The sequence below is a fragment of the Syngnathoides biaculeatus genome, chromosome 7 (assembly GCF_019802595.1).
Source record: "Syngnathoides biaculeatus isolate LvHL_M chromosome 7, ASM1980259v1, whole genome shotgun sequence".
Taxonomy (NCBI): Eukaryota; Metazoa; Chordata; class Actinopteri; order Syngnathiformes; family Syngnathidae; genus Syngnathoides; species Syngnathoides biaculeatus.
The window spans coordinates 8,996,870-9,010,622 of NC_084646.1; the positions used below are offsets into that span (position 1 = coordinate 8,996,870).

At 43.4% G+C, this 13,753-nt stretch overlaps 1 protein-coding gene across 5 annotated transcripts in view; it reads right to left on the bottom strand.

Annotated features, from left to right (window-relative positions):
- The window catches only part of sema6bb (sema domain, transmembrane domain (TM), and cytoplasmic domain, (semaphorin) 6Bb), a 204,708-nt gene that overhangs the window by 33,603 nt on the left and 157,352 nt on the right, over positions 1-13,753 (bottom strand). For all 5 annotated transcript variants that reach the window (XM_061826350.1, XM_061826349.1, XM_061826347.1 and 2 more), the window contains 4 exons: positions 13,082-13,261; positions 11,436-11,576; positions 11,274-11,351; positions 6,643-6,701 (listed from right to left, as the gene is read on the bottom strand). In XM_061826350.1, the coding sequence (XP_061682334.1) occupies positions 6,643-6,701; positions 11,274-11,351; positions 11,436-11,576; positions 13,082-13,261 (458 nt within the window). The remainder of the gene's footprint in view (positions 1-6,642; positions 6,702-11,273; positions 11,352-11,435; positions 11,577-13,081; positions 13,262-13,753) is intronic.

Consider the following 13,753-nt stretch of genomic DNA (forward strand, 5'->3'; position numbering starts at 1 on the left):
GATATAAAGTGACGGGTGTGGTCCAATCAGTCATGCCCGCAGATATAAAGTGACGGGTGTGGTCCAATCAGTCATGCCCGCAGATATAAAGTGACGGGTGTGGTCCAATCAGTCATGCCCGCAGATATAAAGTGACGGGTGTGGTCCAGTCAGTCATGACCGCAGATATAATGTGACGGGTGTGGTCCAATCAGTCATGCCCGCAGATATAAAGTGACGGGTGTGGTCCAATCAGTCATGCCCGCAGATATAAAGTGACGGGTGTGGTCCAATCAGTCATGCCCGCAGATATAAAGTGACGGGTGTGGTCCAATCAGTCATGCCCGCAGATATAAAGTGACGGGTGTGGTCCAGTCAGTCATGACCGCAGATATAATGTGACGGGTGTGGTCCAATCAGTCATGCCCGCAGATATAAAGTGACGGGTGTGGTCCAATCAGTCATGCCCGCAGATATAAGTGACGGGTGTGGTCCAATCAGTCATGCCCGCAGATATAAAGTGACGGGTGTGGTCCAGTCAGTCATGACCGCAGATATAATGTGACGGGTGTGGTCCAATCAGTCATGCCCGCAGATATAAAGTGACGGGTGTGGTCCAATCAGTCATGCCCGCAGATAAAAGTGACGGGTGTGGTCCAATCAGTCATGCCCGCAGATATAAAGTGACGGGTGTGGTCCAATCAGTCATGCCCGCAGATATAAAGTGACGGGTGTGGTCCAGTCAGTCATGACCGCAGATATAAAGTGACGGTGTGGTCCAATCAGTCATGCCCGCAGATATAAAGTGACGGGTGTGGTCCAATCAGTCATGCCCGCAGCCAGATATAAAGTGACGGGTGTGGTCCAATCAGTCATGGCCCGCAGATATAAAGTGACGGGTGTGGTCCAGTCAGTCATGACCGCAGATATAATGTGACGGGTGTGGTCCAATCAGTCATGCCCGCAGATATAAAGTGACGGGTGTGGTCCAATCAGTCATGCCCGCAGATATAAAGTGACGGGTGTGGTCCAATCAGTCATGCCCGCAGATATAAAGTGACGGGTGTGGTCCAATCAGTCATGCCCGCAGATATAAAGTGACGGGTGTGGTCCAGTCAGTCATGACCGCAGATATAATGTGACGGGTGTGGTCCAATCAGTCATGCCCGCAGATATAAAGTGACGGGTGTGGTCCAATCAGTCATGCCCGCAGATATAAAGTGACGGGTGTGGTCCAATCAGTCATGCCCGCAGATATAAAGTGACGGGTGTGGTCCAATCAGTCATGCCCGCAGATATAAAGTGACGGGTGTGGTCCAATCAGTCATGACCGCAGATATAATGTGACGGGTGTGGTCCAATCAGTCATGCCCGCAGATATAAAGTGACGGGTGTGGTCCAATCAGTCATGCCCGCAGATATAAAGTGACGGGTGTGGTCCAATCAGTCATGCCCGCAGATATAAAGTGACGGGTGTGGTCCAATCAGTCATGCCCGCAGATATAAAGTGACGGGTGTGGTCCAGTCAGTCATGACCGCAGATATAATGTGACGGGTGTGGTCCAATCAGTCATGCCCGCAGATATAAAGTGACGGGTGTGGTCCAATCAGTCATGCCCGCAGATATAAAGTGACGGGTGTGGTCCAATCAGTCATGCCCGCAGATATAAAGTGACGGGTGTGGTCCAATCAGTCATGCCCGCAGATATAAAGTGACGGGTGTGGTCCAATAAGTCATGCCCGCAGATATAAAGTTACGGGTGTGGTCCAATCAGTCATGCCCGCAGATATAAAGTGACGGGTGTGTCTTCTGTTTCTAATTATGAGTGTACCCCTTTCAGAGCTGAGGGGGGCGCCTTCAGGCAAACTAGGAAGTAGAAGTAGGCTGAGCGGCAGCTCGTCTTTCTACAATTTTATAAAATATCAGAAGAATATTAAGTCAAGGCACTGGATATGAAAGTACACGACATATCAGTATTCTGTGTGCATGTATTCAATTCCGACACAATAGGTATGATGTACTGCTCATGTGATGGGAATTTAAACTGCCAATCATTCCTGTCACCGTTCACTCCACCCCCCCAACACCAGTTCTTGATTATTTTTTAATAAGTCCATCAAGCTTATTAAGAGCTATTCATAATTAACGCGGTTCCATATTTCATTTTTTCCCCACTCGTGAGATTATTTTAAATCAGTAGAAAGTGCTGGTTCACTGCGCTGGATCGGTTTTCACGTGCGCTGAGAGTGCGCGACAAGTGCGCAATTGCGCAGCTTCGGGCGAACGTCGGTCAAGACTTCCACAAAATAAGCGACGTCTTTCGATATTGATGTATTTCGACGCGTAACAAATTTTACCCGCGGGATTTTTCGTGCTCGACTGTGCAGATTTGCGAAATCCCAGTGACTGATATTCACTTTTCAGTTTTCACGGTTTACCAGAAGAGTTTCAAGACCCTCCATAGGGACCAAGACGGACTGCCGATCCTCAAAATATGTGCAATTAGAACCAAAAAAAAGTTTTTTTTTCCATTAATTGAAATTTTATTGTGATTTTAATTTTGGCTTCTAATTATGAAAAAAAAAAAAAGCAACCAAAGAAAAATTATTAACATGCAGCGGCATGTGTTGTGTACGCAAGTTCCTGCGTTGTAAATGCACCCTGAACGTAGCACGAGTATTACTAACTTTATTTTGATGTGCTAAAGGTCAAAATATAGAGAGAAGGAATTTTTGTAATATAAATATTTATTCTAAACAAGTCAGTCACCCGATTTTATTTCCATGACTATTTTTTGTTTTTATTTCAATTTTTAAAAATCACATCATTTGAGTAATTTATTTTCTGGTGCCATACATCTAAAGTTGAAAATTGGTAGTTAAAATTTCAAAATTAGTGAATAATCCTGATTTCATTTTCAATCAAAACAATTATTTGATTATAATTTTCAGAATGTGGCACAGCTGGAAAGCGTCGGCCCCACAGTTGTGAGGTAACCAAAGAAAAATGATGAACATGCAGCGGCATGGGTTGTGTACGCAAGTTCCTGCGTTGTAAATGCACCCTGAACGTAGCACGAATATTATTAACTTTATTTGGCGATGGCGCGCGTCAAATCACGGTGACTGGAATGCGGAGAAAAATTGCTTTCAGTGAAAACAAACACTAAGTGGAACAATTTTAATTATTATTTTTTTTTACTTCAGTGACACTTCAAGCTATAACGAACAAGCCCGAGAAAGGACTTTTGACGGCAAAAATGTATTGATCGAAGTACAACTAATAAAATTGCCTGCCGCAAGCGAGTTGAACGTCAGTGGCTTTGTAACACGTGTCTTAGATAATATGAGAAAAAAAATGAACACTTTTGGAAATACGCAACTCACAACAAACTTGCGATTTCACACCCGATGGGTGGCCAGGAGCTCCGCAAACGCAAATACGTGCAAACGAGCCATTTAAAAAAGTTCCCTTAAAAAGAAAAAAAAAAACAAAAAAACGAGGCCGAAATCTCAAATATTCCCTCACATCGTCTTCTCATTTATCGCAACAAGCGCACGTTGAGGGGGGGAGGAAAAAAAAAAAAAACTTTTACATATTTTTGCATTTTAAAGGAAGGAGTTCACGCAAATGAATTCGCTTTGGACTCAATGTTAGAACGGGATGAGAGTTTCTACACATTTGAAATAAAAAAATGAAATATGGAAGCGCGTTAATTATGAATAGCTTTTAATAAGCCTGATGGACTTATTAAAAAATAATCAAGAACTGGTGTTGGGGGGGAGTGAACGGTGACAGGAATGATTGGCAGTTTAAATTCCCATCACGTTAGCAGTACATCATACCTACTGCGTTGGAATTTAATCCATGTACAAAGAATAATTATATGTCATACTTTCATATCCAGTGGCATAACTTAATAGCGTTCCAATATTTTAAAAAATGACTCGTATTGTATAGAGCTCGTGCACCTACGTCATAAAGTCACGTGACTTTTTTTTTTTTTTACATCGCCATAATGCCGGTCAAGCTAAGCATCACTCATTGCTAAATCGGTTGGAGATGACACGGAAATATGTCTTGCAGCACGACGCCCAGAGTGTTGTTCGATACCGTCAGACATTTAGAAGGTGAAAATAAACGACGGTACGTGGAAAAATTGCATAAACTCGGCATAGAGGACCCGGATTTAATGCCGAAGTCGATGTTTTCGCCGATAAAAAAATTGGACTTTTACTTCTCTTCCTCTTGTCTTGGACAACTGGATCTGCACGTGGATCTCGTGAGTAAGTCGTCGAGATTTACACGGAAAAGTTTGAAAGCGTAGAAACGTCTGGACGCATACAAATACTTCGTTGCTGGATCTGGTTCTCTAATCCGGAATAAATCCCACATAGTGGCGGTTTTGACGCCTCGTGAACGCGGAAGCGTGTTCGGCCACACGTTAACCTTCGCCGGAATCCATCGATCTTTTCGGCGAGTATTCAATACAAATACCAATATTTCAATAAATGACCCCGGTTTTACACAAACTCACATTCATTAACTACGATTGAAAAAAAAACAAACAAACAAACAAAGAGGACGGTGTCGTCTCCACGGAGCGTACTGTACACGGAAGCGATTGCGGCCACACGTTAAACTTCGGTAAACTTCTCAAACGGACAGACGTTTTATTTTATTTTATTTTTTTTTAAATACACATTGTTCTCAAATGAGCCAAACTTGGCGATCGCTACACAGTCGTGTGCGTATTTTGGCTGGGCACCATCCATCACCTTTAATTGCCGAAATCCATGGATATTATTCCATAGAATATCTAATATTTGAATATCTGTCTCGTCTGTTGTGACCAACCAACAGCACAACAGCTCTCGGGTATTGTAAATATTCTCCTGCGGTTCAATGTCTCCCCCCCCCACACTGTCGGGCAGTTCTGTTTGAAAATGGTGCACGAGCGCTCTACATAAGCTTGGCGTTCAGTCGTCCCTCGCGATATCGCGGCTAACTTTTCGCGGGGCCTCGCTGCTTTCTCTAGAATTTTTTTTCTTCACTGCTCTCGTAGCAACTCGCGCGAGCCAGAAGCAGAGAGTGCGTAAAAGACAGAATGCCCAAAGTTCGGGGTCATTTCGCACTGCAATGTATACGAGCTGACGCGATTATGCTAAACAATCTTAGCTAGCTTACCACCGCTAGTCAGGTATCGACTTTCAATCGCTTCATTGAATAAACGCTAGTAAAATTAACACTTTTTGGGGGCGCACTGCCTCGGGGGCAGCAAAGTGGCTTACACTGCCCGAGTGAAAGTGGTTTGTAATGAGCCATGGACAAATATGGATCAAAATTAGCCCCGAGTAGAATGCAATTCATCTACTTTCCAGTAGGAGCTTGGTCTAAAAAAAAAAAAAAAAAAAAAAAACCCCAGTCGGCCCATATTGTTCCAAATGATTAGCGTTAATCCTTGGTAAGCATCGGACATCTTTTCGAGGGGCTCCCCGCCTCTCCCCCTCCGAGATTTGACGGCAATGCGAAGCGCGACATCAAACGGCGTTCGCCGATCTCCAACGGGATTTGCGTGGCGATTATCCAATATTTATCTTTTCTTTTTCACGGGGAGCGCACGCCACGTGAACTTGGGGCAACTTTCAGAAGCAAAGGATTAATTTGCACGCTCCGGAATTAGTGCGAAGATGAAAGGGAAGAAAGTGGGTGGGTTGCGGGCGAGGGGGGGGTGGGGTGGGGTTGTTTGTCAGGGGCGGGGGGGCATCCAAAAAGCTCATCTTCAAGTCGATGGTTTAATTTATCATACGAGGTGAACCCGCATCTATTTCCGTAAGCCAGAGGGGGGAAAAAAAACAAAAACAAAAAAAGTTAACATGAAGGGAACATAATTAGCCACAAGTTTATGGAACAAAAGCAAAGGAGCGCCGCGTACATGGAAAGACAAAGTAAACAAGCCAAGCCAACCCCCCCCCAAAAAAAAAAAAATTGAAAAAGATAAAAAAAAAAAAAAATACACAGCAGGAGCGCGCTCGTCTTTTTCTTGGATTCTGGAGGGGGCTCGCAAACGCCTCGACGTTGCTTCAAACTCAGACGCGCCAACGCTTGTCGGCGTTTACCCGTCGTGGTGGGAAGAAGCATCCTAATCATATTTTCTTACAGTACTTCAAAGTACATTTTTCAGGTGGCTGAACTTTACTTGAATATTTAGTTTTTCTGTCTTTTTTATTTCTACTCCGACTGCCAGAATTTGAAAAACCGCTATCGGTACTTTTCGACTCCTTATTTAAAAAAAAAAAAAAATAGGCTTGTTAACGTCTTTTTGCTCTGCTAACAAAATGTTTTTTAAATGTTGTCGGCTAAAAGATGTTTGATAACAAATGTGTTTTGTCTGTAAAGATTTTTTTGGTGAATCATTTCATAACGCTAGCAAAGCTACTGGAATATGTTTTGATACTAGTTGAGCCAAAGCTAGCTAGCTAGCTAGCTAGCTAACGCTAACAGCATGTGACACGGAACTTGATCGTTTTAAAAGTCCTGCATTTTGTCTACTTAGACCTCCGTAGAGAGACATTCTAACATGTACAATGTATAAAAGGTGTCAATTTCATAAAAAAAAAAATACCACAAATGAACAAACGCAGACCAAAGCGCAAGCTTACCGTCGCAGTCGCCCAAGTGAGCGACGTTTCCCTGCTCCACGTCTTGTTCAAACGGCAGCCTATCAAGGAGAAAAGACACAAAAATTGACGCGAAATTACTCAATATTTGTCAGCTTTATTTTTTTCATATATTCATAAATAATATTTAGATATATAGTTTCGTTCCCTTCTAATCATAGATTTGAAAAATACTTTATCTTCAAACCTGTACGTGTTTTTAAATAATATATCATATTTTCAGTTTGCGTTTGGAACTTTGCGTAATTTTACATAAAAAGACTCCTCAAATACGAGCTTCTTAAGTGTTTACTGTAAATAGATCATTAAAAAATAAATAAAAATAAAAAAAGAACAGCTGAGAAAATGATGATGCCCCAGTGGCTCCATTATGATACTAATAACCGAAACAGAATTCTAATTTAAAGATCACGGCGTACCCGCGGGGGAGTTTAATTAAGCGGCTTAATGAGGCGGATTGCCGAAAATGTCTCGGTCAGCGTATTCGCAGTTCATATTAGATATTGATCGTGTAACTATATACTGCCGTGTGGAATATAGTAAATATGAACGTGCAGTTTCAGGCGAATAGTTCACACTTGTGAGGGTGCCGCACGTGGACATTCAATAACAATCAATGGAGTAGAATTCATTATTATTATTATTATATATTTTTTGTTTTTATTTTTAATATAATTTTGATATGCAAATACATTCAGACTGCAATGGAAATTGATCAAAACATGCGTACGTACTGTATCTGGAATTAGAAAATAATTTCATGATTTGGTGACGCAGCATGTGGCTCGTTATCAAAACATTTTTTGTTTCCAATAATAATTGGTGTTTCAATATTTAATCCATGTTTTTTTTTTGCTCCACCTGTGAAAAACAACAGCTGGTGTTTTCCGCTGTTTATTACAGAAACGTTGAAAAATATCGCCGCCGCATTCATATTTCAGTCCACATTTGCGTCGCGCACGCGTTTTGAATTTGCCACCTACGGCAGCCTCCGGTTTCGAAACGATGCAATATTCATGTCAAAATGAATTTTTTTCCCACCAGAAAACAAACGTTTTCCGCTGTTATTAGGATCCGGTCTCTGAAAATTTGTTCATATATCATTCATGTGGCCGATATCGTATTCATGGCTCGCTAAATAAAACATCGCGGGACTTCGCTCGCTCGACACGTTTTTGATGCTGCTACGTCAATAAATAAATAAATAAATAAATTTTTAGCCAAAAAAAAAAAAAAAAAAAAAAAATATATATATATATATATATATATGATTCCATAACCCAACAGCTTTGTTGTGCTCACGTATGTACGTACATATTGATATACTTTTTAAAATTTCTGGACATAGCAACTTGGATTAAGCCAAATATCTCAAACTTTATGTGATTATTATAGTGTAATTAACCAGTAAAAAGTGTGTTTGTTTTTTTTCCAAGGACAGATTCTATAGTAAAATATGTACAAAGATATGTATCAAATATTGTGCTGAGAATAATAACATTCAGTTTTGACAGCGTCAGTTTATAACTGTGGGGGGCCGCAACTCCAGACAGCTGCTCTGAATATTTTGGTGACCTTATTCAGCCGCGGGAGCACGGAAAGGACTACAAACTCGTGATTATTATGATTATTTTCGCAAAAGGCATATTTTTCCACCGAGTCGGAAGCGCTTGAAGTGTGTCCTGAGCGACCCCTCGCGCCGCCTGCGACATTTCAACAAACTTCTCAGGCGAGAGGAAGCGGAGATGAAACGAGAGCCAACGAAAGAAAAGAAAACACAGCTGGCAAAACAGCGCCGAGAAGCGCTCCGCGGGATTCTGCTCGGCACACAAAAAGCCCGCAAAATTAATTAGACGCAAAACTGGAGCCTCCCCCCGCCCCAAAAAATGTAATTATGCATTTAATTAATACATTACAAACGTCAGAGTCCCCCCCCGCCATGTGAAAACGAGAAATAGAACAGAATAACAAAAGTCGGACTCCGTTTCGGTCCCTCGAGGTGCAATCGACGCTAATGAAGCTATTTCAAAAAACGCTAGCGTGGCTTCTGCCATCAATTCGTTATAAAATCCTGCATGACTGCTACTTGCCTCATTTTTGAAATTAATTCCACTCATTGTGTTTATTTCTACCCTACACGGTGGCGGTGATGATGAAAAACCGCCGAGGAACAATCAAATTACCCCAAAAAAATATGTTTAATTTGCTTTTATAAAGTAAAATATTGTACAATATTCTTTTCCTTTGCAAAAAAATTAAAAAAAAATCATTGCGATTTTGTTTTTGTACTTTTTCGGGAGGCGGTGGAACGGATTAAGGCAATTTCTATTCATTTCAAAGGGGAAAGTTGAATTGAGTTACAGTTACAAGGCCCAATTGTACTTTTACTCTGAAGGTACAGTAAAGCCTCGGTTCTCGAACGTCCTCCGTTTTCGAACAAATCTGTTTTTCGAACGAAAATTTCAAGATTTTTTTTTTTTTTTTGCTTCTGTTTTCGAACGAAAATCGGGACTCGAACGCCGGCCAGAACCTCAATCATGGCTCCAAAGGAGGCAAGTTGCTTGTTTAAAGTCATTCTGCACTTTTGTTAATAAAAAAAGTCTACAAGGCTGGGGGCCGAGTCGCTACAGATAACGCCAATGCACTCCCAGCCTAGCGTACTCTAATAAAGCATACATTTTAAGCAAAATATAAATATATTTCTTACATTATTTTACTATATAAAGTATTTAAACTATACATGTATTTCTACTATGCAGTTTATTATCAGGAAAAGCTAAGAAAAAATGCTTTAAAAAGCCAAATTTTTTAGGCTTGGAACGGATTATTTCTTTTTCCATTCACTGTAATGGGAAACATCGATTCGGTTTTCGAACAAATCTCTTCTCGAACCGTTTCCTGGAACGGATTGCGGCCGAGAACCGAGGCATCACTGTACTTTTTCTTTTCATAGCACAACAAACTCTGTGCTGAACGCATTAAAAAATTTTTTAGTCAATGCGATGAAAGCGGATTCAATTAAATCGATGACATCGTTGATATTTTTTCAACAGCACATCGGCGCTCATTTTTTGCGTAATGACTATTTCCACAGATCAGATATTAAATAAAAAATTCTGCAAAACAAAGTTAGTGGACTAAAGTGTTGAACGTCGACTAATCGGCGACCTTTAGACCTAAAAAGTTGCGAGCTGACTTTGCTTCGATATGATGACAGGACCAGTTGTAGCCTGACTTTCCAAAAGGGGGCGTGCCAACCCCCCCTGGAGGAAATCCCCCCCCGCCACTGGAAGCGGAATCGATCGGTGGGGGGGGGGCGTCCCCGTTAAATCACATCGAAGGACTTTAAACAGCCTGCGGTGGTCCTCACGGAGCCCCCGCCCCCGCGTTGCGTGTTTTCTCGGCTGCGCAAACGTGTTCGCCGAGATTCGAATTCAATGAGCTCGTTTGATCTGAGCGCGGGAGGGCGACGGCGGCGGACTTGCGCCCACGCGCAGACGCTCGCTAAGTGGAAGAAGATGCGCCGTTGTGCGGCGGTCGCATCTTGAACCGATCGCAGGACTGACGAGCCACTGAGACGCGAGACCTCCGGACGATATTAATAAAAAATGCAGTCGCAGGTGCAAGGCCAAGGAAATAAAGAAAAGACAGTGAACCACTGCAATGTGTTCTTCTTGGGCGATCGATTTTTAAGGCCTTTTTCAGGACGCTTAATAGTTCATCGGTGTAGTACCACGTTCTGCCACACAGCATGCCAGGCAGCACTGAGCTCAACTAGAAGACATGCAGCCTAATTAAGTCCAAGAAGAAGAGGCAGCTCCATAACCGTTACCGCCGTGTACGCCTCAATTATATATATATATATATATATATATATTTCCCCCAGAGAAGAAATAAAAATGAACTAAAATAGTGTGGTTGCGTAAGTGTGCACACCCCCATGATTGGGAACAAACGTTTTGGAATTACGGCCAAAAAGTTTAAACTTGGTTTCCTCGTGCAATGACACGTTTACCCACACGAGTACGGGAAATTTTGTTATGGTCCTATGAAAATTATCTGGATTATCTTGCTTAATTTCTTTTAAAAAATATTACAAAACAGGGCGGCACAGTGGATCAGCTGGTAAAGCGTTTTAACCTCATCATCTGAGGATGTGGGTTCGATCCCCGACCCGCCTGTGTGGAGTTTGCGTGTTCTCCCTGTGCCTGTGTGGGTTTTATCCGGGTGGGCACTCCGGTTTCCTCCCACACCCCAAAAACATGCAACATTAATTGGACACCCTAAATTGCCCCTCGGTGTGTTTGTCTCCATGTGCCCTGTGATTGGCTGGCGACCAGTTCAGGGTGACCGCGACCTTCGTGAGGACAAACGGCAAAGAAAATGGATGGACTGACGTTCGAACAGGGGTGTGTAGACTTTTTATAGCCACATTACATGCCGATGATTATCGCCGTATGCTCCGTGTGCGTTAAGAGAGCAAGTTGCATGAAGGTTTTGAATTCTGGTAATATCTATGGTCATTTCCGTCAACTTGTCTATGTAACGTAGCATAAAGCTAGCGAAGGTACATCGCGACGGGCGAAAAACGCCTCTCGGGGGAGTTGTGTCACCTGGTTCCGGGACGCAGGAAAGAGCAGACGCTTCCTCTGGTCCAGCCGCAGTACGGGTCCCTGGAGGCGATGCAGTTCCTGCACAGCAAAAGGGAATTCAACCGACGTCGGGTAACGCACGTCGCGCAATTTCGGGGGTAAAACCGGAGGCGGCGAACTGACTTGATGCAGCGCGAGTAAAGGTGGCAGCGCGCCACCGGCACGCGCACCACGCAGGACGGGAAGGCCAGGACGAGGGTGTGACTCGCGCCGTCCAGAGTCAGCGACAGCAGCTGCCTGGCCTGCGGAGAGTCACCGGCGCACCTGCAAAAAAAAAAAAATATGAAAAAATAATGCATGAGATCATCGCGAAGCTTTGGAAAAAAAAAAAAAACAAAAACGTGGTACTGGCGTGCGCAAGTCTGGTGTGGGGGGCTTGGCGGGGGGCGATATGTAGTACAGGACGTGTATGAGGGGAGCAGAACAGCGGTGAGATCTGGCGGGACTGCATCAGGGATCCGCGCTGAGCCCCTTCCTGTTTGCGGTAGTAATGGATAGGCTGACAGATGAGGTTACGCGTTTGATTGGACAATGATGAACCTTCTACCTTACGTGATTGTGATTGCGTGTCACAAAAAAAATCTTAAATCCATTTTTCCCTCTGGGTTGACAGCTAAAATGGCTCGCTCCATCTTCTACACCTTCGTCTTCTTCTTCTTCTTCTGTAAACATCGTCTTTCATCTCCGTTGATCTTTTTCTGGGTTACGTACGTCAAAACCAGCCGGCGAGCGTCAAACTCGACAGACGGCGATGACGTCTGGGCTGAGCGTCTAATCACGACAAACTGTAGTATTGACTTCCTTGATACCAATTCCTATTTTTCCCCACGAGGCAGGACTTATGCTCATCATTTTAGGACAGGAGGGAAAACAAACAAAAGTGAAAAGGTGAACTTCAAATAAGATTAAAAAATGAATTTTTTGACGACATACAAAAGTATAGACTTCCTTGATACCAATTCCTATTTTTCCCCACGAGGCAGGACTTATGCTCATCATTTTAGGACAGGAGGGAAAACAAACAAAAGTGAAAAGGTGAACTACAAATAAGATTAAAAAATGATTTAAAAAAAAAAATACAATATTACGCTTGAGGTCTCAGTAGACTCAACTGTTTTTATACTTGACATTAAAAAGTCAATATTTCTCAATATTTCCCATATGAAGTTGTATATCAAATGTCAATAGTCGTACAGGCGGCACGGTGCATCAGCTGGAAAGCGTTGGCCTCCCATTTCTGGAGACGCAGGTTCAATTCCAGCCCTCCCTTCAATGCGAGTCCCGACACACCACCCGCGACGGTGTTGTGTTACCCACACGAATTTGGGAAATTTTGTTATGGCCCTTTGAAAATTATCTGGATGATGTTGATTAATTTCTTTTAGAAAATATTACAAAACAGCTGGTGAAGCGTTATTGCCTCACAGTTCTGAGGATGTGGGTACAATTCTCCCCACGCCTACGTGGGTTTTCTCCGAGCACTCCGGTTTCCTCCCACATCCCCAAAACATGCGACATTAATCGGACACTCAAAATTGCCCCAAGGTGTGATTGTGAGTGCGGCTGTTTGTCTCGATGTGCCCTGCGATTGGCTGGCGACCGGTTCAGGGTGTACCCCGCCTCCTGCCCGTTGACAGCCGGGATATGTTCCAGCACTCCTCGTGAGGATAAGCGGCTCAGAAAATGGATGGTTGCCGTGCGTTAACGTATGTACTCGTCTGCGTGCGGTCTGGTGCATGCTCGTCGCAAGTTCCCGGTTTGAATCTTACTTTTCGGGGTTGAAGCCCTCCAGCTCCTCCAGGAAGACGTTGCCGCCGGTGACCGTGTTGTCCCGGTTGGGCACGACCAGGAACTTGAGCACGGTCCCCCGGCTGGAGCCCAGGAACAGGACGGTGCGGTTCCTGTGCGGGCCGGCCTCGGCGTCCACCACGATCTTATTCAGCTGGTACCTGCAAACAATGCGGGGGTGAAAAGGCGCCGAATCGGGGCTGGAGATGGTTTTTTTTTTTCGGATTGCGCGATGGAAGGACAACATGCAATCGGAATGGAACGAATTAGAAATGCCGACGAGATTAGCTTAGTGCGCTAATTACGCCGGACGTTCGGCCGTTAATTCTACAAACGGGCCCCAACTACAAACCACGTGGACGGCAACCTTAATCTGCGCCGGTTTGCATGAAAAAGGATGAAAACATCTTTGCTCATTTGTGTTAGCCAGTCTATGGCATTTTGCATATAGCATGATTAAGCTCGTGGACTTTTGTCGACACTTGTGTGAAATATTTGACACTTAAAACAAAAGTGATTGAATTTTCTTTCACTTAATGTGTTAGTTTTATCGTGAAACTTCAACAGTGACAACCGTCTTGAAGCCCATTTGTGTTAGCCAGTCTATGGCGTTCTGAATTTGACGACACTTGTGTGAAGTATTTGACACCTAA